We start from the raw sequence: 26,672 nt of genomic DNA, 5'->3' as shown, positions 1-26,672 counted from the left end.
TCATTCGGATCCAGTCATTTCTTTTTTATTAATATAATACACAGCAACACAGTTACAGCGATCACTTCAGTTCTATGTTTGCACACCGGTTAGGGATTTATATATCATTTAAAAATATCTGTTTGCACTTTACATGGAAGTGTTTTTATTTATTTTTAGACTTAGACTTCTCTTTATTGATCCCTCAAGGAAATTGAGTTTCCAGCAGCTTACAAAAACACAAGGGAGGTATAAAACAATACAGTATAGGATTTTTATGTGTTTGTTGCTGCTAATAAACACTGTTATTTGTTAATAAATAATATTAAGTACATTCATCCTGTGTTCATTTGTAACAAGGCTAAATGATTATGTCAAGCCTGATGCCTTCACTCACATGGCAAAGTATACGGTTTATTCATTCAACAGTAGGATCAGATCGGTATCGGGTTTCGGCCGATACGCTCAGCCCAGGTATCGGTATCAGACTGGATCGGAAAAAACTGGATCAGTGCATCTATAACAAAAATCCTCTAAATTCTTTAACAGACAACTATTGTTTTAAATATTGCATATATAATCTACTACCCTTCCAGGTGACAACAAACATTGACACTGGGTGTTTGTGGGTGTGTGACTCAGCACCAATCGCTTTGCCTGCAGGTCACAGTATGGAAACAGTAACACATGCCTGTAGGACGCAGCTGCACTGTAATTAGAATCAGGCACATTTGCAGGCTCCTCTGCAAACACTCTGCAACCGGTGGGGCTGACAATGACACAAGTGAACCACAGCAAGCAAAGCAAACTCATGCCAGTTCTTTCTTCTTTTTTTTTTACCTGCTGTGACATCTTTCATCATTCAAGATAACAAAGGCAAAATTAAACATATAAAAACTCTTTTGTCCACGCACTTAACTGCTTGTTACAACAGGTTGTGCTTGATAATAACAGTTGCATTCACAATGTGGCTGCTGGCATGTGTTCATATGTCAGGCCGTGGTTTAGAGAAGAGCAAAAAGTTGCACAGCGACTCGGGTGCAGGAGCCCACCACGTGTGTGTGTGTGTGTGTGTGTGGGGGTGCTTTGTAGAATGGATGATGCAAGTTCTGTCTTTATTGCCATCATGAGTTTTTGATTATAATTTGCTGTGAAGTTTGTGACATGCATGTGTAAATCTGATGCATGATTTATGCACAATAATGTAATAAAATACACATATATACATTTTAATGTTACATATTCAATTCGGCATACTTATAATCTACCAGTTATCAAACTAACTTACTTACCTTTATAAAAAAAGCTTGGAAAGTGGTTACATATGTGAAGTTTTATAACTTATTTTACCCCATAAATTATGATCTAAATGCAAGTTCTGTCTTTACATGACTTTACTTGACATGCACATGTAAATCTGATGCATGATTTATGTATTTATTGTTCTTTTGGAGGCACAGTCAGTCTGGAATTAAAGAATTAGCAAATGTTTGTTAGCATTTGTGCACAGCCTTAACACAGCATCTTAGCTTAAGTTGTAAGAAAATGCGCATTATAAGCACACAAGGGGAATAAAATACACATATATACATTTTAATGTTACATATTCTGCCTCAGATGGGTGTTTTTTTCAATTAGGCATATTTATAATTTACCAGTTATCAAACTGGCTTACTTATGTTTATAAAAAGCGTGGAAAGTGGTTACATATGTGAAGTTTTAAAACTTATTTTACCTCATAAATAAAGATCTAAATGCAAGTTCTGTTTTTATTGCCATCATGAGTTTTTGCTGTGAAGTTTGTGACATGCACGTGTAAATCTGATGCATTATTTATGTATTTATTGTTCATTTGGAGGCACAGTCAGTCTGAAATTAAAGAATTAGCAAATGTTTGTTAGCATTTGTGCACAGCCTTAACACAGCAACGTAGCCTAAACTGTTTAATCACAGAAGAAAATGCCCCAAAATACACATTTATATACATTTAAATGTGACATATTCTGCCTCAGATGGGTGTTTCTTTCAATTCGGCATACTTATAATCTACCAGTTATCAAACTAACTTACCTAGCTTCATAAAAAGCGTGGAAAGTGGTTACCTTTGTGAAGTTCTATAACTAATTTTACCCATAAATGAAGATATAAATGTGATTTAATATGTGCCGAATTCATTATTGCACCATTTAAATTGACAACATGTCTTCAGTTGTGTTTTAACCGCGTTATTTTTTTAGCTGATAAGCAAATTAAGCTTAATTCCCACATTTTTAGCATGGGGTTTGGTGTAATGACCTTTCCATGTTGCATTGTTTTGCCCGCCCCGGTGCTGGCGCGACACCGGTCCGTGTAAACCAGGTTTTCTCATGGTTCCCTTTAAACTCCAGCTTTTCCTATCGCTTATTGAATCAATCATTTACCCGGACAGGGACCGTAAACAGACAATAAACGGCGCATGGACATCAGTCAGTGAACTCACCGTTCGGAGCGCTGCCATCTCCGCTACGTAACGATGATCGACGCGATTACTACTCGTGTGGAAACAAGCACCCCGGCTCAAAGTCAACTTGGGTTCCGCTTTGAAACATGACACGCTGCTCGGCTGAAACCTCCCAGTTTAAAAAAAAAACTTCCTTATATTGTTTAGTTTATTTATACACACATTTAAACGGTTTTATTGGTGTTTATTATTATTTTTAAATATATAAATAAATTAGAAATTAAATTAAATTGTTTTACGCTGTTTTGGATGAGTTAATTAGTGGGATTTATTTATTTTTTAATGATAGTAATTATAATGAATTCTTGAAGTCATTGGGGGCGCGACGAAAGCGTCACATCTGATTGGCTGACAGCAGCAGGCTAAAAAAATAAATATAAAAAGGGGGAGGTTATTCGAGGTTAAAAAGGTCGATGCTGATTGGTCGGTTGGTGGGGAGGGTGCAGATCTCCTTACACAGGAGGCAAAAAAAAAATATAGCAAACTGATACCAACCAACAATAAGAAGAACAAGTCAGTTTGTTCAATTAAATGAATGCAATGTCACTTTTTTTACTTTATTGAATAAACCCTCCTGTTTTCCTTAGGGTCAATTTGATCCCATTCAACCTTTAATTCAACTTTAATTACAACCTAATTTAATGTGCAATACTTTTATTTTTCCTCTTCGCCTAGTGTAAATTTAAAACACTTTAGAAAGTATGTATATATCGTTCCTGTTATTCTTATATTTTTTACATTTCCCTGTGTTTATATTGTTATTTTTTCATATATATATATATATATATATATATATATATATATATATATATTGTTCCTGTTATTCTTATATTTTTTACATTTCCCTGTGTTTATATTGTTATTTTTTCATATATATATATATATATATATATATATATATATATATATATTGTTCCTGTTATTCTTATATTTTTTACATTTCCTTGTGTTTATTTTGTTATTTTTTTCATATATGTATATATTGTTCCTGTTCTTATATTTTTCACATTTCCCTGTGTTTTTATCATTATTTTTAAATAACAATAAACAAAAGAAAACACATTTCGGCCGCTTGAACCCGCGACCTCGTTCTTTGGGTCCTGACCCAGCTTTGTGTTCTGTGAGGTCAAATGACTGTTTTTGTCAATGGAGTCTGGTGGTTTTGAAAAGAGCGGAGATAAACGGCTTTAGTTCTTCAAAATACATTTATTATGTGGTTCTGACTGCTACCTGGTTAACTTACGACTATGGATAGGTGACACATACAACAGGGATAAAAAGAGTATAATTCAGACGCCAAATGTATTATTTGAAACCGTTTTTGCCTCAAAAAGAGGTTCTGGAGCGGCAGTAGCTCAGTCCATAGTTGACTCGGCTGGGAACCGGAGGGGTCGCCGGTTGGAGTCCCTGTGTGGACCATGAATGGAGCTTGGACTGGTGGCTGGAGAGGTGCCAGTTCATCTCCTGGGCACTGCCGAGGTGCTGTTGAGCAAGGCACCGAACCCCCAACTGCTTGGGGTGCCGATCCATTGGCAGCCCCCTCGCTCTGACATCTCTCCATTAATTGCATGTATATAGATCCTGTTTGTGCATGTGTGTGTATTTCGGGCCTGTGAGTGTGTAACAGGAATAATAACAGAGTGAAAAAATTGAATTTCCCCTTGCAGGATTAATAAAGTAATTCTTCTTCTTCTTAAATGGACTTTCTGTGAATATATCTATATGTATGTACTTATTGCTTCTTATATTTTGTATATTAACTGATTTTCTTTCGTTGTTTTCTTCAATTTCTTTATTTTATTATATTTTAAATGTCCTGTTACACTGATCGGTTGCTTCTTTTTATCTTAGTGTCATGCACATGAAGTGCCTAACCTTAATGGGTTTAACAAGACATTACATTTATATTACATTTAATTACACGTTAATTTTACAGCTCCTTATTAAAGTAAAATATTCTGCCTTCTTTTCCGGGCCTGACAAATAAAATCCGCTGCAAAGGAAGTTCCCTTCATGAAGCACAACTCAAATTTCTGCGTCATCCAATCAAAATAAATCAACATAAATGGAGGTTATTTAAGTAAAAAGTGCGTCCCTTATGTCCTTAAAAATTAAGCTTCTTAGCTAGCTAATGGTAATGCTCATGGCTTCCCAGGGATCTTTGTCTTTTGTTCAAGTTATATTTCACAAGATTTCACTTGTATAACCGGAGTGACAATAAACAGGAAACAGGAACCTGTTCATCTTTACATGTGCACATGTTTTGATGCAAAGCTTCAAGTTTCCTTTACCGGAGATGGTTCAAAGCAAAGCCTTCATTAAGTGGACTTTCAACAACGTAAAAACACAAAATATCGCAGGAAATATGGACTTTTTGTGGCAGCAGATTCCATACTTTTGAGCATGCATGTGTGTATAATCTGCATTAAACGATCTCATCTGTTAAACTGGCTGTTGCAGCGACACGAGGAGACAGTGGAGACGGTCAGGAGGGGATCTGACTCTTGATGCCGTAGTTGAGTTCAGCTCCGCCGCTGAGCAGCAGCTCGATCCCGGTGCAGAACGTCGCATCAGCAGCCAGGTACAAGGCGCACAGTCCGCACTCGGCCTCAGTCCCCATACGTCCCAGCAGCTGTTTTAACCAAAGGAAACGTGTCAGTTCAACTCATTCTCTCTCACGTTCCAACAGCGCGTTGCATCTTGAACTTCCTTCTGTTCATGTTTGTGTTTTAAAGCGTAACTACCGTGTAAAATCATCCCGGGGTCATTTTCGGCAAATTCGGTCATCAAATAAGACATCGAGACAGTTGTTTTTGTATACGAACTATTTACGGAGAAATCCGGAGAGTGGCTAACAGCCGGACGTGGCTAACAGTGATTAGCTCGGGGCAGTACGGTGAAGGCAATAAAACGTCTTTTTTAACCACTAAGGGCGCACTCACACTGTCCATCCATACCGTGCCCAAACAGGTTCCACGGCTAAAGTCTAGTTCGTTTCACCAGTGTGAGTGCAACCGTACCGAGCCTATTTGGGAGAGGTGGGCTTTTGTAAAGCACGAGGCCTCGACAGATTTTGTGGTTTCATGTGGGAGGAAATTTTTTTTATCACACCGGTGGGGTGGACAGGAATTTCTTCTTTAACCGAGGGCCATCAAAGTTTGATTTTGACATTACTCGGGTTTGTGTGGCCTAGGCCGCACTGAACGGGCGCTGAGCTAGCTACCTGAATAACTGGAAAAACTAGTGAACAGAAAGTGTTTAAAATAATCCACCTTCTCTCTTCCACTATGAATAATGACGTACGCTGAGACTCTTTAATAGGTAAGATAAAACTTTATTTATCTCAAAGGAAGTTGCTGTGATTGAGGGCTTAAGTCTGGTGTCTCCTCTTTAGTGTGCCACCCATAAAATATCTTCATTGACTGGGATGAAAAGACAGCTGTAATTTAAAAGCTGTAAAAAAACGGCTTGTCGTAGAAACTCAGAATTGGGGGCGTTAACATTTACAACCCAATAGAGCGTCCGCAGTGTTTGGCTGTTGGGATCATTAACACCACAATGCTGCAGGAACTGTTGGCTACATCATGATGATTTAGGGAGCACTCACACTGTCCGCCCGTACCGTGCCCCGTGCTTTAGGGTACATGTCCCCCCCTCCCTCTCCCCACACGGCCTAGGCCCGTTTGTACTCACACTACCTGGGCCTCTGCGAATGCTTCTTGCTGCCTATACGTCACCACGCCGTATCACACCAACGTGAACTTCTCGCTGCCATTGTTTTAAATGTCCGTGCATGGTCCCTCCTTCTTTTTTCTATGTCCCAACAGGCGCACATAAAATGACGTCAGAACCGCCGTAGGCCTCGTGCTCGTACACGTGCGCACGCTCGTGCTCGTACACGCATTCACCGAGGCCCAGGTAGTGTGAGTACAAACGGGCCTGGAGGGGGGGGGGGGGGGGGGGCAAGTACCCTAAAGCACGGGGCACGGTACGGACGGACAGTGGGAGTGCGCCCTTAAATGACTAACCTGCCAGTTTTCTCCCAGTTTGATGGCTGCTGCAGCGTCTGGAGTCTTTCCTGCTAAGTCTTCCCACAGAGGCGTCAGCACGTTCCCTGGAGAGATGCTGCGATAAACAGAAGACGTGTAATTCGATGAGAGAGCAGTTAGATCTGTTGTACCTCCTGTGTGAATCAAAAACAAATGTTTTATTAAGAACTATATTGCAAATGAACATAACGTAAAAGGATCGGAACATAAAACGTTGTCCAAATGATTCAAATTTTTCAGTTTGTAAGCATATAATAACACGTAATAGTCCTTTTTTGTATAGTTTTGACGATAAATCTTCCTTATTGAGATCTTAAAACATGGGTTGTATAATCCAGCTCCTGAGTGATGATGTAAAGTTTGATTACAAAACCAAAAGTGCAGATATTTCACACAGATGATCCTCCCTGCTGCGACTTTTTAATTGTTGACTTGCTTTTTAAGCTGTTTACTGACATTTTACATTTTTACGTTTCCACTGTTAGCTTTTTACTGTTCACATATTTACTTTATCTTATATTTTTACCGATGCGTTCGTTATTTGCGCTCTCCTCTTTGCTGCTGTAACTGTGGGACAAATAAAGGATTATCTCAACACTTTAATGCAGAAATGATCAATGAAGACAAATGAATCAGTGACTATTCTGATAATGATTACAATAAACAGCACTGTGCAAATGTTTTAGGCTGCTGAGGTGACAGTTTCAAGTCACAGGTAAACACTGTGGCGGGTGTGAGCACAGAAACAAGACACAAGGTAGTTACTGTATATTGTATCAGCAAAGTCTCTGCAAACACAGATTTCAAAGCAGACTGGGGGTTAAAGATGTGCTGCTCAAGCTTTTTTGAAGAAGAACAAAGAAACGGGCAGGGTCGACTAGAGCTATCTTACAGTTTTCAAATCAATAAGCAGTGGAAAGTACCTCCAGTGCTGTGTTCAAGTACATTTGAGGTACTAGTTCTTCAGTTGAGTGGGGTTTTGATGACACATCTTCTCCTTATAATGGAGTATTTTGACATTGTTGTGCTAGTAAATGGTAAATGGACTTGTACTTATATAGCGCCTTCCTAGTCTTCTGACTACTCAAGGCGCTGTCACAGTATTTGTCACATTCACCCGTTCACACAGACATTCACACTGACGGTGGACATCTACAGACCATCTAATCTAACCATTCACACCACATTTACACACCCATGAGCAGCACCAATTCGGGGTTCAGTGGACATGTGATCGAACCACCGATCGCTCGAATGGAGGACGACCCACATACTTGTCCCCACGAAGTCCCAGATGAAAAGGTCACGTGAATCACACTTTATCTGACTCACCAGTTCACTCTCACATTGTGGCGACTCTCATCCACAGCCATCGCCTTTGTCATGGAGATGATCGCCCCCTGGTGGAGAACAGGTCACTTTACAGCAGTCTTCTCTGTCCACACATGAGATTTAATGTGTAATAAAACTAATAACAATAATAATAATAACTGGAGGATTAACTCACCTTGGTGGCGACGTACGGCGCGGCATCTTTCTGACCGATGGTTGCCACCAGACTTGAGACATTTATGATGTTTCCCTGACGCTGTCGCAGGTACGGTAACGCAAACTGAAGGGAGTGAGACGTCCGATCAATCCAAAGATCATTTATACATTTATGTGTGTGTGTGTGTTTGTGTGTGTGTGTGTGTGAGGGAAGTCAATGGAAGCAAGGAAACCAGTGCAACCAGTCTGTGTCAGAACTGGGGGTCTGGAGGAAGTATCGTATCGTTTTTTTGATTTTATCTCATCGGTAAAACTCACCGCTGGGATTAATAAAGTACCGTTAAAGTACAAATTTGCGGTACTTTTACTTGAGTCTACTCTTTTCATGGGACACTTCAGAGGGAAAAGTCTTCTTTTTACTTCACTACGTTTGTATTTATTTTTAAATGAATTTAGTTAATGTACTAAATCTGCTTTTTATTTTAAATGAATTAGGTCAATGTACTAAATCTACTTTTTATTTATTTTTAACCTTTTACCTACTCTGTAAAGTGTTTGGTTATGATTTGACACTATAAATAAAATTGAATTGAATTGAATCTGACAGCTGTAAATTAAGATTTTTGCATTAAAAACATAAGGAGATTTGATAAAATATGATGTTTTCTAGTTGTTTTATTTATTTTTTTTAAATGTTCAAGTTATTCTCCGTGTTGTTTTGAATCATTTTGAGTTTTTTGGGTGTTTTTTCTTTTTTTAGGTTTTATTTACTTTTTTTCGTACTTTTAGAACCTTTTCCTGATAATACTTAACTTGTATTTAAATATTATTTTCAATGAGGACTTAAAGGTATTTTCACAGTGTGGCATTAGTACTTTTACTTTAATGTTAATGATCTGAAAACTTCTTCCGACACAAACTATTACAATTTAACACCATGCTAAAAGAGGGTTTCAGTTCATGGACACTTTTCTAAATTTAAGATTTAAATTTATTATGAATAAAGTTGTATTTACGGCTGGGGACCGTCTCTTCTCTTCTCCCTTCCAGTCATCTCAGATGTCCCTGCCTTTTTAAAAATAATAATGATAAAAACAACAGCAATAATAATAATAATAATAATAATAATAAAGTAGTAATTAAAAAAAGGAAAGAAAGTATGAATACTAAAAAATAAAATAATAAAATCTAAATGAAATAATAATAATAATATATAAATACAAATAAAATACGAATACTAATAAAATAAAAATAAAAATAATAAAATCTAAATTAAATAATAATTAAATATAGAAATACAAATAAAATATGAATACTAAAAAATAAAGTAATAATAATGAAATCTAAATAAAATAAAATGTGAGTAATAATAATAATGCAAAATAATAATAATAATAATAAATAGTATTCAGTTGTGATGTTTTACTAATGAGGCCCAATGAGACGACTTGTATAAATAAAGGATTAAATCAAAAATAAGAGCTGAATTCTGGAAGGTTATAATAATAAATGATCCGTCATTTTTAGGAAGTTTTACTTTAGAAGCCAGGAAGTAGCTGACGAGGTTCAGATTGAGCAGGTCCCTGAACTCCTCTGCGGTGGTGTCATCTGTCGGTTTATGAGGCGGATCTGAAAAAAAGAGATAAATCAAGTTTTCCCACCAGAAACATCCTCATCAACACGCGTGCCGGAGGGAAAGGTTAAGAGTTTGAGACTCACGCCACCCTGCGTTGTTGACCAGGCAGTCGACGTGTCCGTAGAGCTCCACTGTGACTGCGATCAATCTCTGCGGTGAGACAATTACACCGTTTAAACAAGAAAACAAGTTTCTTTCCAAACACAGAAAGAGCCTCACCCAGGAGAGCAAACACACAACTGAGTGGAGACGAATTCAACTTTTCACATGTTCAAAGTTGAACAGCAGTTAGTTTTAGCAGGTGAGAGGATAAAAACACAAACAGCACAAAAGCTTCTTTGGTTCTAAGTGAGAATAACTCTTAAAAATTCAAATATATAAATAGACTTGTGGGCGGAACAGTGGAATGGTGGTTAGCACTGTCGTCCCACAGCAAGGGGGTTCCTGGTTCGAATCCGGGCTGGGGTCCTTCTGTGTGGAGTTTGCAAGTTCTCCCCGTGTCTGGGTGGGTTTTCTCCGGGTTCTCCGGTTTCCTCCCACAGTCCAAAGACATGCGCGTGTTAGGTAAAGCGCCTTCATACTGATGGCAGTGGACATCTACATACCATCTAATCTAATCTTACCATTCACACAACATTTACACACCCAGGCGCAGCACGGGGAGCAATTCGGGTTCGGTGTCTTGCCCAAGGACACTTCGACATGTGGACCGGGGGAGCGAACCTACGATCTCTCGAATGGAGGACGACCCACTCTTTCCCTGAGCCACAGACGCCGAATTAAGGACATTCATTCATGCATGTTCACGACAGATAATGTTTCGTAAAGCCTCAAAGTGGTATAAGATATGTCCTTAGGTAAATAAAGATGCTTTTAAAACAATGGCGGCGAAAGGTTCACGTTGGTGTGATGCGGAGGTGGAGTGTTTACTGCAGATTTGGTCGATGAAAAGATTCAAAAACAGTCGACAAGACGCACAAAAACTCCGAGGTCTACGGAAAGATTTGTAAACAAAGCGACGCATCGCGATGACGTCAATCAATGCGTGTGACGCGTTACGGTGTGATGACGTATAGGCAGCAAGAAGCATTCGCCGAGTCCCAGGTAGTGTGAGTACAAACGGGCCTGGAGGGGGGACAAGTACCCTAAAGCACGGGGCACGGGACGCACGGACAGTGTGAGTGCGCCCTTAGAGACCTGAAACGTCTGCGTCTGCCTGAGGGCAATAATTCCAAGTGTTCGTGACCTGGGTGGGACGAATCCCTTAGTGCATGTTTGTTGACTCACTAAAAGTTGCACCTGTGCTGACGGCGATGAAAATATTCAATGTGAGCATCATTACAGTGCAAAAGAAAGGTAGTATGCATACAACTAAGTAATTGGACATGTCAAAATGTAAATAAAAGTACTAAAAACTACCTAATAACATGTTTTAGACTTTACTTAGTGAATTTAGATCAATATAACTTAAAAGTTGAACATAGTTAAGCATCATTTACTTCATTTCTTCACAAATGTTACGTTAAGAGGCAAATACGTCACGCTTGATATTGTCTGAGATATTCAACAGTAAAATGTATTCTGAAAAATTGAGTGCAAATTGATTTTATTAAGTAAATCCTACAAGTTATTTTTTTCAGTGAATGCAGAATATATGAGGAGCTAGAGGCAAATGAATTCAATAAACAGAGCTTCACAGATATTACTACACCATTATTACTGCTCTTATACTTAAAAGTATACTTTTATAAACTCAAAAAGCAGGCACTATTAAAATATGTACATTACGGTTCATTAATATTAGTATTTTACTGCATAAAGTTTACTTAGAGAAATAAACTTTACTTAAGTTTACTTAATAAAATGAACCTCTTTTTGGTTTAGGTTTAGTATTATATTGGTTGTTAGAATCATTTTTTCTAAAATTCGATTGCTTACTGCGGGTAGGGAATGACTCCTTACCCCATGTGAAGGAGTTCAAGTACCTCGGGATCATGTTCACGAGTGAGGGGACGATGGAGCGTGAGTTTGGCCGGAGAATCAGAGCAGCAGGGGGCGGTGTTGCAGTCGCTCTACCGCACCGTTGTGACGAAAAGAGAGCTGAGGAGGGCAAAGCTCTCGATCTACCGGTCAATCTTCTTTCCTACCCTCACCTATGGTCATGAAAGCTGGGTCATTACCGAAAGAACGAGGTCGCGAGTACAAGCGGCCGAAATGTGTTTTCTGAGGAACTCGGAGTAGAGCCGCTGCTCCTTTTCGTTGAAAGGAGCCAGTTGAGGTGGTTCAGGATCATCTGGTAAGGATGAACCCTGGGCGCCTCCCTAGGGAGGTGTTCCAGGCACGTCCAGCTGGGAGGAGGCCTTTGGTGAAGACCCAGGACCAGGTGGAGAGATTAGATCTCCACACTGGCCTGGGAGAGCTGGTTAATGTGGCCCGGGAAAGGGAAGTTCGGGGTCCCCTGCTAAAGCTGGTGCCCCCACGACCCGACCCCGGATAAGAGGTTGAAGATGAGATGAAATGAATAAACTATATCAATAAACAGTATATATATATATATATATATATATATATATATACAGTATATATATATATACATAAATATAGAAAGAGATGTCATCTGGACCTTTGAATCTTTTGGTATCGTGGTAAATCAGCTGATAAACTCACGCAGGTCTTGTGATCATGGCTGCGTTGGTTTTATATAAACAGAACTGTAATATATATATGTATAACTTTAATATGAGTATAAAGTATAAACCAATAAAGGTACACATCACCTGGATGTCGTCCTCTCTGGAGACGTCACATGTGACGAATTTGCATGAGCCGGGTCCTGCTTTGTTTAGCTCTGTCTCCAGAGCCTCGCCTGCTGCACCTGTGTCGTTATATTGGAATATTACATTTGAATGTACGTTAATGTCCAGTTTTAAGGCAGCAATCTTAACATTATTATGATAATGACAAAATTATGAACACCTCACCCATTTGTATTTGCTTTTTTGTAATGAATGTCACTTACACTACACTTGTTAAACCCTGAAATATATTTAGAGTCTAAAAATAAGTGTAAGATTGTACAACTTAAAATGTAATTCAGGCGCAAAATCATCCCATGATCATATTATCACTTACATTCATCTAATAAGCCACCGAGACAGTTTTTATTGTGTATAAAGTATTAATAGAGAAAACCAGGAGAGTCGCTAACAGCCGGACGTGGCTAACAGTGATTAGCTCGGGGCAGCACGGTGAAGGCATTAACGTCTTTTTTAACCACTAATACTGCTCAAAATAACACCAAACCTCTGCAGCAGCATGAGAAGAGTCCCTACACACAAAACAAAGCACCAACAACATAGTTAGTGAACCCAGAGTTTATTAAAAGAGTGTTTGAAAGACTTACCTACTGGCCCCTGTACCAGCTCCTCTCATAGTAAAGTCCATTCAAGTGGATTACCAAAGTCAATCCCAAAGGAAGGAGACCGTTGGAGCTTTGTTTTCTGTGTAGGGACTCTTCTCATGCGGCTGCAGAGGTTTGCTTTTATTTTCAGCAGTATTAGTGGTTAAAAAAGACCTTTGAATGCCTTCACCGTACTGCCCCGAGCTAATCAGTGTTACCCAGGTCCGAATGTTAGCGACTTTACCGGATTTCTCATTTAAAAACTGCCACCATGGATTATTCGATGAATGTAAGTGCCAAAAAAGACCATGGGATGATTTTACACAGAATTACATTTTAATATAATCTGAATGGACTGACCTTTAATTAAACATAAGGACCATTTATATTAATTTATTTTATATATATATATTCAATTTTGGACAGTTTTTTCTACTTTTACTTAAAGTTAAAGATCTCAAAAGCATCATATCAGTCAAACACACGTCTCCCATCACAGTTTTTAAATTAAACAGAATTTAATTAATTTAATGGGGGTAAAAAAAAGAATTACTAACCTCCTCTTGCACAAAACACCACTTTGGCTCCATTTTCCACTGAAAGCAAAAACATGCAAAGTGTTCAGTGTTTCTGCTCCGATCACAAACAAATCCACTTTATTATATTATAATAAAAAATAACAATAATTACCAAACACTTTGACAATCCCTCTGCCAATCCCCTTGGACCCTCCGGTCACGATGACAACTTTGTTGCTGTACCGGAGCGACATTTGCAACACTATCTGCACGAGACTGCTGTCAATGACTTCTTCTTCCTTTGCATGCATCACGCATTTTGCACGTGAGAGGTTCAAAGTTTCACTAAATCATGGGGTTTACTCTGCTGCGTTCAGGTGCTGTTGGTAGTATTGGGAAATAACAAAGTTCGCTCAAAAACTGGCAAAAAAAGTGGGGATTATTGTGGGAGCATTTCGCCAAACGTGATTAAGTTGAGTTAAGTTAAGTTAAGTTGAGTTAAGACCATATTCTGATTTCTTTAACGTTTTCTTTTTATTTAATGTACCGAAAAAGTTAATGTTCCTGAAAAGTCACTAGAAGTGACTCAGAGTATCCGAAGGGATCATTTGCAAACTTGTTTTTACTACACACACACACGCACGCACACACACGCACACACACACACACACACACACGCACACACACACACGCACACACACACTCACACACACACACACACCTCACACTTGATCTTTTGTGATTTAAATTTGACATGTTGACTTTTTCTAATCACTTTTCCCCCCTTTTTTCCTGTTATGGGGATTGTAGTTTTTACTACACACACACACACACACACACACACACGCACACACACACACACACACACACACACACACACACACACACACACACACACATACACACACAGACGCTTGAGTGTCACTTTCTAAGAACAAAAGCCCAAAATTACAGCCTTAATATATTCTGGTGTTTCTGCTCCTCTATGACTGTGAACTGAATATATCTGAGCTGTGGACAAAACAAGACATTTGAGGACGTCATTGAGTTTTCGTAAACACACACATTTTACTGTTATAGAGCAAACAATTATCAATTAATTGAGAAAATAATATGCAAATTAATCTACATAAAAAATAATACCTACAGGTCACTGAATTTAAGTACAAGTATGTCCAGTCCTCCACACACACACGCACACACACACACGCACACGCACAAACACACACGCACACACACACACACACACACACAGGTGCTTGAGTGTAGATTTCATGATGAGTCTAAAATAACCACACACAGATTTATCAAGGTCAATTTATTTATAGTGCTTTAAAAAAACAAACCAGGTCTCAACAAAAAAAAGTACCTGTGCAGTGCATAAAAACAGAATACACACTTATACACACATCCACACACGTACACACATTCATGCATCAACAGGTCATCTCATTTCAACAGGTGGAGATCAGGGAGTAAAAATGAGCCCTGAGAAACTTTTTAAATGAGTTGAGATTCCTGTTTCATTGCTTGTCCCCTTGTATTGTTTCAAGAACCGCTCGTCCGATCTACTTCACACTCGACGCTGCTCTCTCTTGGATCCTCAGCAACACACCTGCTGAGTGTTGATTGGAGGAACAGTTCCTGAGGTATTGGAAGAACAGTCATACCTGCATAAAGGGCTGTGAGCTTTTTTTCTGTTTACATTGGCAATATGTTGCATCTTTTATTGATGCTTTCATTATTTGCACTATCCTCTTCTGCTGCTGTAACACTGAAACTTTCCCCACTGTGGAACAAATACATTCATTCATCCATTCATCTTCAACCGTTTGTCCCTGTCGGGGTCACGGGGGGCTGGAGCCGAGCCCAGCAGACATCGGGCGTGAGGCGGGGTCCACCCTGGACAGGACGCCAGTTTATCACAGGGCACATAGATACAAACAGAGACAGACAACCATTCACACCTACCGGCAAATTAGAGTCATCAATGAACCGGACACGTGCACGTCTTTGGACTGTGGGAGGAACCCGGAGAAAACCCATGCAGACACGGGGAGAACATGCAAACTCCACACAGAAGGGCCCCAGCCGGGATGCAAACCTGGAACCTTCTCGCTGTGAGGTGACAGTGCTAACCACCACACCTTATGTCCAACAAATGTGGTTGCAATAGCACAAAGTGTCAAGAAAATAGGACATTTTGTAATATAATCCACAGCGTTTGTGCAAACTTTGAGGGCCAACTACAGCAAAACTTTATGGAACAAATGTAACTTTTTCCGGCTTGGTCCAGAGATGTTTTGCTCCAAAATGGGTGAAGATTGCTCCAAATTAGTAATAATAACACACCCTACAGAATCCACTGAACGTATGGTTCAAAAGTAACAGCCAAAACTTCATTTTCATTGTTATAGCGCCACCGTCTGGAAGAAATTGCATCAAATACGATGTCCCCAAAGCAATATCGGTCAGTCCAGTTGCTTTTGACCGATATTGCTTTATTATGTTGTTATTTGGGGATAACGATGAGAAATGAGAACATTCACAGGATCAAATACGATGCTCATCAAGTGTGACTTAGATTGGAGGAACAGTTCTCGAGATATGTTCAGGACAGACAGACAGGCAGACAGACAGGCAGACAGGCAGGCAGACAGACAGACAGACAGACAGGCAGACAGACTTTACAGTTGGATTCAGATGAAGTCTGGACTAACAGGTCAAGTTTCATTTGCCGTGTTTTAAATTTGTGGACAATTCTGCAGCCGCTGTAAAGCAGCCAAATGTGACTTAAAGGAGACTATGACAGCAGAGCTATGGAAGCAGTTAAGAGGCGACAGAAACCAAAGAAAAACCCTTAACAGCATGTCTCCGGTCTCATTCATCATCATGTAACACAACTTTTCCTTTAAAAAAAAGAAAATCCTTTCCTAAATCGCTCTGGCCTCTGCTGTGTGAGAGTAAGTTCATGTGCAAACATGCGTGCAAACATGTACAGTATGTTTAAGAGAGTACGGGGGGTTACGAGGTTGACATTTTCGGGCAGGAAGGATTGTTGGGGGCAGAAGAGGCAGCAGTGCTCTTGGCGGACGAGAGGATCAAAGATTGAATTTCGGCCCGGCAGCATTCTCCCGAGGGTGCACAGAGCGTGAGAGAGAGCAACAAGTGAAGGCCGTGAGTGACCTACAAACAAGCTGAACTATCTTCACTTCACCCGCGCTGCTGCAGATTAACGCCGCTGCTCACACTGCCTCCTCCCCAACCTCTCCCAAACGTGACACATGAAGGTGGGACAATATGGAGGAGGGGTGATCCGGACATTACGGTGAGGGAATTGATACACAAAGTGTCTCAGAAGGAGGGAAGGGGCAGCCCAAAAGGCACCCTGAGGTGGAGGTACAGCAGGAGAGTCATGGTGTGATTAGTCTGAATCAGCGGCTCTGGTGAGAGGAGGTTTCTACGGGGTGAACTGGACATGGCGATGAACTGGTGATGAGCATGCATGGAGCTTTTTGCATGGTATTATTTACAGTACAGAATATGGTGGAAAAAGGTTAAGAAAATGGCATAAATCTGCTAATTAATGCCAAAACGGGGGGCATTTTTATACACATTCTGCTGTTGTTTTTTTTAACATTTTCATTATTTTGAATGTAGCCCACTTCTACTCACTCTTTTATGTATTTTTTTCCTGTCATCCTCAGCTGAAATACAGGGAAAATCGAGGTGAGATTTTGATTTTTTAAAATATTTAATCGATCGGTTCCAAAATATTCTGGTGGAAATAATAATGTCTGTGCATTTTATGACAACATTTAACAGCTAAGTGACAAAATTGTCCCATAATTTAATACTTATAACCTTTATGTTTCTCCATGCATAAAAAATGGTGATTAAAAAGTGTTTATGTCAAGTCAAATTTGTTTTATACAGCACATTTACAAACAGCTGAGCCGCACCAAAGGGCTCAACAAGAAAGTGCTAAGTGCAGTAGACAAGACGGCTAAAATGCAAAAGAGAGAAAATGTGCCATTGCATTCATTATATTTTCACTTTTATGTACCCATGTTTCCCTATGTTGTTTCTACATAGCCAGGTTAACCTTGATTTGTTTTCCCCAGAGTGAAGAGACAAGAAAAGTAAGAAAGGAAACACAATAAAGAAAGAAACAGAGACTAAGAGATGGATAATCAGGACAAAGGAGGAGGTACAGGAGGAGGAGGAGGAGGGCAGATAACAGAGAAACAGACGTCTGAGGAGGTCGGGGATGAAGAAAAGTGGACCAAAGAAAAACACAACAAGTTGGAGAAGGAGAGCAACGGGAAGAAGCCGAGCGGAAAGGCCAAGAAGTGGAGGACCGGCTGGGCTCTGACCGAACGTCTGGCCATCAATGTGTCCGGCATGCGCTACGAGACCCAACTCCGCACCCTCGCCCAGTTCCCCGACTCCATGCTGGGTGACCCCCGGCGACGCCTGCGCTACTACGACCCTCTGCGCAACGAACTCTTCCTGGACAGGAGCCGCGTCTGCTTCGACGCCATCCTGTACTTCTACCAGTCGGGCGGGAGGCTGCGGAGGCCCAACAACGTCCCTTTGGACATGTTCCTGGAGGAGCTTCGCTTCTACGAGCTCGGAGAGGAAATCATCGACCGCTACAAAGCTGATGAAGGCTTCCCCAAGGAGGAGGAGAGGCCCTTACCCACGAATGAATTGCAGCGTCGCCTCTGGATGCTGTTTGAGTATCCAGAGTCGTCCGGCGGAGCTCGGATCATCGCCATCATCAGCGTCATGGTCATTGTGATCTCCATTCTCATCTTCTGCCTGGAGACTCTGCCTGAGTTCAGGAACGAGAAGGAGCAGAGGGAGGTGAGGATGGGTTTGCATGAGTTGGATACACAAGGCTGCAGATGGAGGTTATTCATGGAGACAAGCAGATAAGTGAGGGTAGCTGACAGGGTGCGAAGAGAACAGAGGTTAACACAGCGAGGGAGTGATGAGGTGAACATAGAAGGACAACATGTGCTGACAGATGTCACCTTGCCAAACATAAAACAGCGGCGTGAGGTGAAAACGGCTTCTCTCTCAACACTGAGGGGGGGGAACTGGAGGATGACTGGAAACATCAAAGTAAAGAATCAGGAATGGAGGGAACGGAAAGCAAAGGCAGCAATCAGAGAAGAGAAGGCGAGGTTTTTCTTGAGATTATTTTGGACTTAGTCGTTAAATCTGATCCATTCAGATTGAAGGGAAGGAATGAGAAAAGATGAGACGGGCAGTTAGACGCTGGTGGTAAAATAAGAGTAAGGGAAGACCAGGGCAGACAGAGAGAGGTTGGAGGTTTATGTTGTGGAGATGAGACGCCTTGTCGGCCACTGGGGACGACTGCCAGAGCCAAAAAGCACATTCAGGTGGAGTAGATCCTTCAAAAGGACTGAGAAGAGCGTGAGAGAGAGAGAGAGAGCAATGAGTTAGAGGTAAAGAGGCAAGTGTGAAGGAAAGGAAAGGAGATGAGCTTGTCTCACGTTACCCCCTGGAGATCTAAAGAGCTATATATAGAGGAAGGACAACCCTAAGAGCACATCAACACATAAACGATGTCTGTATTAATAAACGGCGTGACTCATAGGCTACAGACGGAAAAACAGCATGGAAAAGAGGCTAGCAGATCACCATTTCTGATGACCGCCCCAAAATGAAATTAGCCTCCTGTAGCCTGGAGACGAGGTGGATTCTGGAGGTTCGGGCAGCAGAAGTGACACCGCGGTGGCACTTTGGTGGATTTACGTTCCCCATCACCACCAACACCGCTCCGTTACTTCCATACATAGACAGATATGCTCATTTGATCGGGGCATTTGACGCCTTTGGACGGTACACAAACATTACAGAACCTTTACGCACAGCCGTCCCCACGCAATCACTCACTCCCCAGATGGTGGTAAAAATCTAACCAAGCAGATATGTTTTGTTTGATTCTGATGCATGGATGTTGTTGGTGACACGTTGCATGTCTTTTAAATGGCTAATGGATCATGGTTTCAACTTAAATCATGAAATGTCAAAAATATAACCTGGAATCTGATTGGAAGAGGAAATGCCATCTGTACCATCATCCCAATCTAATCGAGGGGAATAAGAGATTGTTCGGGGTGCCCTGCGTACTTTAAAAAACGTTTTAGTCAGGTAAAATCAGTTTGTTCCTGCAGGTGTGAACACATTAATTAGATTCAGAGCAAAACAACACCACCAAGACCCTTTGAGGAGGTGGTCTCGTTCCGGTCCCAAACAAACTCTGGGGCGGCTTGTTTGTGGCGGGAACATGATCAAACCTCGATCCGACCCAACTACCAGGTGTACTGGTACGGCTCCAGGTGTGCTTTGCATTATGGGACGCGGCAGAGCACGCAGAATTTCTTCCCCTTAGGATGGCGAAGGCATGAGGCCCTACTTTGCCTCTAATTGTCTTCGTTGGTTGGATAAGTTAGGATAAGAATATCAGGGTAAGCCAATCAGAGACAGAAGAATAGAGGAAAAGTAGACTGGGGCGTGCTTTGGCCATCCTAGGAGAAAAGAATATTGCGTCTGGAACTTCCTGTATTTACTTTCTTGCTCCTGCTCTGGACACATCTGACCAATAGCAGAGTGAATGTTCCCAAGTGGTTGGTGGTTTTGCATTTTGGTTAACTTGTATATTAGTACTATAAAAAGAGGAACATGTTTACAAACTCATGAAATGATTTGAAGCTGAGCAAACAGACTACATGTGTAAAAACACCCTAAGAGTCTACAGCCATGCTATCAGTTCTGTGAGGCTACACTGAGCTAAATGCTACCTCCAGTGTGCTAACATGTGGATGTTTAGCAGGTATAATGTTTACCATGCTCACCATCTTACCTTCTTATTAGTAAAGCGTGTTAACATGCTAACATTTGCAAATTAGCATAACACACATAAACAGATGAGGCTGATGGGATTTTGTTGGCGCTACATTCATCCTCTTGGGACCATGAACGCATTTGCAAAATTTAAAGGGAATCCATCCAATAATGGTTGAAATATATTAGTCTGGATCCAAAATGGTGGAGCAGCCAACAGGCAGACCAACATTGATATGGTTATTAGCTGTACCGCTAGCATGGCTAACACACAGGTACGCCTATACAATCCAATGCAATCCAATGCAACAGGTCTGACACAAATTTCGCAGATTATAATGTTCAGTTCTCTATATGTTTATCATTGAGATCATAGTTTTCCATGTCCATGCAGGTCTGTCGCATTGAGTTGCAATAACCTTAGGTGAGAAGTGACCCATTTAAATGCAACCTTATCTGACCTGTCAGTCCTTAACTTTATAAATGGTTTATTTGGTGTAAAGAGACATATAAACATATAAATACATGAAGTGTTGAGGACAATATGTCCTGCGAGGCCACCAGAAGCTTTGAGTAACTCTATCTAACTTGTTAAAAGACACTAATGCCCAACCATTTTAAACCTGCACCTACTTCCCAGAAAAAAACAAGTGGGCGGGTCAAAAGAAGTGTCGGATGCCTCTGCGGTGCCCGGGTCTGGGGTGTAACGGAACCCAGCGTCACATGAACTTAATGTTTATTGTGTGTGTGTGTGTGTTTAAATATAGAGAAACTGATTTATATAAAAAGTCCAAGAGGAAAAGCTGGTGGAGTGAAAATGGAGAGGAGAGAAAAGTTAGCACCGTATCACAGATCTCACAGGCTCCGTCAGATCCTGATGACAGGTGTCATACTCCGAATGTGCTGAGGACAAACTTTCAGAATAATCGCTTCTCACTTATCCTTGTTTCCTCTCAGTTTACTCTCCTGTGAACATCGTCTCCATGGAGATATTTATTATAGCCTTACCTTTCCCCTTTACTCTCATATTTCATGTTTGATAAACACCAGATGATAGAATTGCTTTGACTCCTTTAAACTCTTTCCCACCTTCATCCTTTACAGAGATTCACCACCATACCTCACCCCAACATAGCGAATGAAACCATCTTGATCCCACCTGGATTCACCCCCTTCCAGGACCCCTTCTTCATCGTAGAGACCATCTGCATCATCTGGTTCTCCTTTGAACTCATAGTGCGATTCACCTGCGCTCCCAGCAAGGTGCACTTCTTCAAAGACATCATGAACACCATCGACTTCTTCGCCATCATTCCCTATTTCGTCACCCTTGGCACGGAGCTGGCCAAGGACAAGGGCGATGAGCCGTCCACGTCCCTCGCCCTCATCAGGGTCATCAGGCTGGTGAGGGTCTTCAGGATCTTCAAGCTCTCTCGTCACTCCAAGGGCCTCCAGATCCTGGGCCAGACGCTGAAGGCCAGCCTCAGGGAGCTCGCCCTGCTCATCTTCTTCCTCTTCATCGGAGTCATACTCTTTTCTAGCGCTGCTTACTTTGCAGAAGTGGACAGTCCCAACACGGCGTTCACCAGTATCCCCGAGGCCTTCTGGTGGGCTGTGGTGTCCATGACTACAGTCGGGTATGGAGACATGTACCCAGAGACGGTAGGGGGGAAGTTGGTGGGCTCCATGTGCGCCATCGCCGGCGTGCTCACCATCTCTTTGCCGGTGCCCGTCATTGTGTCCAACTTCAGCTACTTCTACCACCGCGAGATGGAGTGCGAGGACACAACCGAGTACAACCACATCTCGACATCGCTCTGGGATGGAGAGGGCGATGAAGAGGGGGAAGATGAGGAAGGAATGGACGAGGGGTATGAACACATGGGCGATAACGCACCCTTGTACTGGCAGGAGAGCAGGGGCCATCCGCCCAATGGGACTCTCCTTGCAGGGCTTTGTGCCGGGCAAGCTGGTGATCAGAGAGGGATAAACTTCTACCTCAAAGAACCTCTGGTCACTCAGGTTTGACAGAGAGCAGGACGGACATAAAACACTGCCTCGATCAAGAAAAGAAGAGTTGGAAAGATATTGGCAGAGTGATACAAGAGAAAACACAGTACACAAGTACACAAAGACTTACACTGATATAAACTTTAATCTGTTACATTTGAGGCTTTTGCTTGATTAAATTTGACTCATTGTTTATACATCTACAAGTGGAAAGAAGACACATGGCCGTTCACACCTGTGTCTATTGTGTGTCTCCATCCTGCGATTTGACAAAATTTACTGCTGTATTAGAGACGTGTCCAGATAGAATCCTACAATAAAAAAATGTTTCACCTGCTGCACAATAAAGTAGATTTTAACTCAACTCTGTTTCTTAAGCCAAACAAATTTGGATGCCAGAAGTGACATTCTGTGCCTTCTTGATGGTTTTGGGCAATGAGAATATCATTAAAAGTACCTTGATAATAAAAATTTCAGGTAGCGCTTCATTTTATGGATGAAATTCATGGGAAGTTTCCCGGAATTACAATGTAACGTGGCGTCGAATATGAGGAAATGAGGAATTTCACTGAAAGAAAACCTTGATTTAAACCCAAGTATATATTCAGTCAGTATAAATGTACTATTAGAAACTTTACACCGCCTACAGACAGACTTAAAACTGTTTTTACGTCCTTGAATTTTATAACAAACGATATATGAATAATTGAGAAATGATTCCAAAATTATGGAGTGACTCTACCAGCCGACATCTTTGTTTGGCTAAATAAAAGCACTGCGGCTTAGAAAGCAGGTCAAAAATCGTCTTTATTTGGCAGCAGATGGAGTATGTTTCCATCGGCTGGATGGAGGGATGTTTGAGGAATGCAAAAATGTGTGACTTTGAAACAGAGAAAAGTATAACAACCTATGAGGTGCCCGTCTCTGCACTGCAAGAATCTCAAATGTAAAACGTTCAATAACTGCAAGTGCTGCATGCAGGAAATGCATTGACAGCACATTCATCTGATGGTTGTTGAACTGCAGAAGCTGCTGTGCACATACTGTGAGCGTGCAGGTGTTGATGCCCTGAATTGGTCAGAGTTATGGCAGAAATGCGGCGCTGTAATCTCGTGCTGACACGGACTACAAAGAGATCGCTCATCGGCATGGCGGCGGTGGTGTGGACGGAGTTGATGTAGTTGGTCCAAAGTTACATACGGCGGTGTAACAGATACAGAGCGGCGAAAGCTGATCTCAGGTCAGAGACCGTATAGCCCAGGGACAGCTGACATGTCTACTAACGTTGTACTCTGATGGTCCGAGTCTGTGGTGATACTTTAAAGCTTGGTCCTCACGTTAACGAGAACTTTTTCCCTCAGATAACTCTCTGTCTTACACTAAAGTAGATGTGTTATTAAAGTGGGGTTAAACCCTGAGTCTGGCTTTAAAACACTCAACATTTGTAGGTTTGAAAGACAGTTTCAGCCTTTGTAACACTCCTGACACCTCTCTGTTGTTTTAATATACTTCTACCAACTCTAACTCCTCCTCATGTGCTAAGTTTGAATTTTTCTCGTAAAAGATAAAAAGAGAAAATGGATAAGAAGAAAGCAGAAAATGTGTTTTTTGTGCATTCTTGTTACAATTTCAACCTTTTTTAATTGACATGGATTCAAGTTGACTGCAACCATTAAGGGACAGTGAATGTTATAATACAACACAAAGATCTTGTGTGGAGATTAGCCTTTTAGTGGTAATGTACTTTTATAAGTTGTTTTTGACTGTGTGGATGTCTTGTGACCTGAATATATCCTGAGGACAGACGTGTAAATGTACATATATGTCTTAAAGATCATATTTAATCACTCCGGTCATGGATTTCTGAATTCTGGCCCATAACTCGCTGTGACTCTGGGAGAACGTGACGACGTGTGCTCGTATCTAACGATTTTAAAAGCACCATGAGGTGTTTAGACACTATTATTATTATTATAATTAGTATTATTAGAGGTTAATGCATGCTGGAGGAGCACGTCTTTTTGAATAAAGGTTAGAAAAGCTCTGTGTGAGAACTGCACTCTGCTGCGTGTGATGAGCGGTCTCGCCTCTAGATGTCAGACTATGTTTTCAAACCAGGGCATCTGTCTCACTCCTGGAGTCAATTTCATGTGACACGAAAGACTTCGGAGTAACAAATGCAACATTTTTCCTCTTCTAATGATCATTTATGCCACATGATGATCCAGATGACTTTCGTTAGGTTGTTTTCATTCCTTGTTATCCCACATGATTGATCATAGACTTATTATAGCAAACTTGTAGCAGACAAAACTTTCAATGTATTTGGGTCAAGTTATTATGACTTTTTACTATACGTTAAAGAATGTACTATTAGATTATGTGTTTTTCAATACAATTTATTGTTATTTAGTACTTTAACCTATGACTTTAACTCTGTGCGAGTGTGTGTTAATGTGTGTGTTTTTCAGGGATCAATTACACTTATGCTCTGAAGCTTGTAACTTATAAATCAATAACATCATTAATTAATTAATAGCTGAAACAATAGGTATATTAATTCATTAGTTAATTAAGATACAATTCATTGGCAACTATTTTCATAATCCATAAATCGTTTAAGTTGTCCTCAATGCAGAAATGTCAAATATTTTGCTGCTTTTGTCTGATTTATATTATTTTAAATTAGATATATTTGCACTATTTTCAGACGTTTAATAGACAGAACGATTAATCAAGAAAAATTATTTATTAGCAGTCCCAGATCAATTACATTATTAGGTTGGAATTAGTCCGTTTTTACCTAGTAATTAAGGTTTTATTCAACTGATATAACTCAAATGTATACCTATTGTATTTAAAGTTTATCAAAAGGAAATAGTCACAAAAATGGATTTAATCCGCCTGACATTTGATCCGATCACGATAAATTTGCTGTCAAGTCCGACAAGAAATTAAACTGATAAATGAAAGTCAATTAAGTTTCTCCATCCCACCGTTTTTGAGGTGCAGAAAATAAATCCTCACTGAGTTCAGTTACACTTCAGGGATGGAAACCCTGTAAAAGTTTTAGTCTCAAACTTTCATTGTTTGGCACACACACACACACACGCACGCACGCACGCAAACACACACACACACACACACACACACACACACACACACACACACACACACACACACAAACACACCCTCTCCTCTCAATGATGATGTCTGCAGTGATTAAATTCCTGACCCCCCTGTTGCCTCAGATGGTGTGATATCATCGTGTCATGTGTTGGAGCTCTCTCTCATGCTACAGAACAGATTAGTGCTGCAGCCAGAACCTCATCACACATTTTGAATTTCACATATTTCCTGGCGGACCTAGACACATTGTCAGGTTTTCAGATCCCTGCTGACCTGCAGCACTTCACCTCCTCCCCTCCACCTCACTCTCTCCTCTCTGACGTGCAGAGAGCTATAACGTCAGTCCTCCTTGCAATTACCCATGGTGTCCTTATGCTGTCTGGGATGAATGAAAAGGATTGACGTCTTTCTGGCCATCTGCCGCCCTCCGATTCCTCTAACCGTCCCTCGCTCTCTGTGCTGCCTCGCACATCTCTAACTCTTCTTTGAGAGGATTAAGTGTGTTGGTATCTCTGTGTGGCTTTGTCTCATCAATGTGCAAGCGCAGCCCCGTGTGTGTAACGCGTGCATGTGTGTCTGTTTGCATTGTTTTTTCATCCAGTAATAATATCTGTCTGCAGGATTTTTCTCCTGCGTCTTTAGTCGCCAAACACTGACGCGTGTCCCCCTTTCCACTGCAAATCCCTCCGCAGATTGTACAGAGTTACTTAAGCAGCGAGAGAAAACACAAAAGCACTGCAGTTATTTTAAATAAATCTCGAAGATTTTTATTACATAGAATATGCACAGGAGCTGGACCTGTGAAACTGAGTTAAGACTTAAGGATGGAGGGAGGCAGTTGATGAACTTAAATGTAAAATGCAGCGGGGAAGGAAGAGACTGATGACATTATTTTACAGCAATCAAGAGTTATAAATTAGAGTAAAACTAGTCAATTTAAACATACAACAAAATCAAAACAGCATCTTGCCTATTACTCATTATTTCAGACACCAGACGACGACAAAAAAAATACAAACCATAGATGATAGAGGCAATATTAACAACAAGACGAGAGGGGACGTGCAAGAAGAGCACCCAAGAT

General features: G+C 40.9%; 2 protein-coding genes across 5 annotated transcripts in view; one reads left to right on the top strand and one right to left on the bottom strand.

Annotated features, from left to right (window-relative positions):
* LOC310959611 (branched-chain-amino-acid aminotransferase, cytosolic-like) overlaps positions 1-13,853 on the bottom strand; it is a 31,383-nt gene extending 17,530 nt beyond the window's left edge. The window contains exons 1-8 of one of the 2 annotated variants that reach the window (XM_083931037.1): positions 13,743-13,853; positions 13,610-13,648; positions 12,430-12,527; positions 9,736-9,802; positions 9,554-9,645; positions 8,036-8,140; positions 7,861-7,928; positions 6,508-6,604 (exon numbers count right to left, since the gene is read on the bottom strand). In XM_083931037.1, coding sequence (XP_083787163.1) covers positions 6,508-6,604; positions 7,861-7,928; positions 8,036-8,140; positions 9,554-9,645; positions 9,736-9,802; positions 12,430-12,527; positions 13,610-13,648; positions 13,743-13,824 — 648 coding nt within the window. In that variant the 5' untranslated portion in view covers positions 13,825-13,853. Of the gene's footprint in view, positions 1-2,458; positions 2,505-6,507; positions 6,605-7,860; positions 7,929-8,035; positions 8,141-9,553; positions 9,646-9,735; positions 9,803-12,429; positions 12,528-13,609; positions 13,649-13,742 lie in introns of those variants that run through there. The other variant, XM_083931036.1, reaches the window with a different exon arrangement.
* Positions 13,854-16,722: 2,869 nt separating this feature from the next.
* On the top strand, positions 16,723-24,874 carry kcna7 (potassium voltage-gated channel, shaker-related subfamily, member 7). 3 transcript variants are annotated; one of them, XM_083931945.1, is made up of 4 exons: positions 16,723-16,898; positions 17,278-17,299; positions 17,695-18,439; positions 21,554-24,874. In XM_083931945.1, the coding sequence occupies exons 3-4, from the start codon at positions 17,756-17,758 to the stop codon at positions 22,475-22,477; spliced, it is 1,608 nt and encodes a 535-aa protein (XP_083788071.1). In that variant the 5' UTR covers positions 16,723-16,898; positions 17,278-17,299; positions 17,695-17,755; the 3' UTR covers positions 22,478-24,874. The 3 variants fall into 3 exon arrangements, with proteins under 3 accessions (XP_083788071.1, XP_083788069.1, XP_083788070.1); XM_083931943.1 differs by lacking the exon at positions 16,723-16,898 and adding an exon at positions 16,921-17,062; XM_083931944.1 differs by lacking the exon at positions 16,723-16,898 and adding an exon at positions 16,938-17,092.
* The last annotated feature ends 1,798 nt before the right edge of the window (positions 24,875-26,672 follow it).

Source organism: Echiichthys vipera (assembly GCF_963691815.1).
Source record: "Echiichthys vipera genome assembly, chromosome: 17".
NCBI lineage: Eukaryota > Metazoa > Chordata > Actinopteri > Perciformes > Trachinidae > Echiichthys > Echiichthys vipera.
The sequence above is the reverse complement of the archived record's forward strand: the minus strand, read 5'-3'. Positions and strand labels throughout refer to the sequence as shown.

Coding starts and splice junctions, on each gene's coding strand:
- kcna7 (XM_083931945.1), top strand. CDS start 17,756: ATGGATAATCAGGACAAAGGAGGAGGTACAGGAGGAGGAGGAGGAGGG. Junction 18,440..21,553: donor ACGAGAAGGAGCAGAGGGAG/GTGAGGATGGGT, acceptor CATCCTTTACAG/AGATTCACCACCATACCTCA.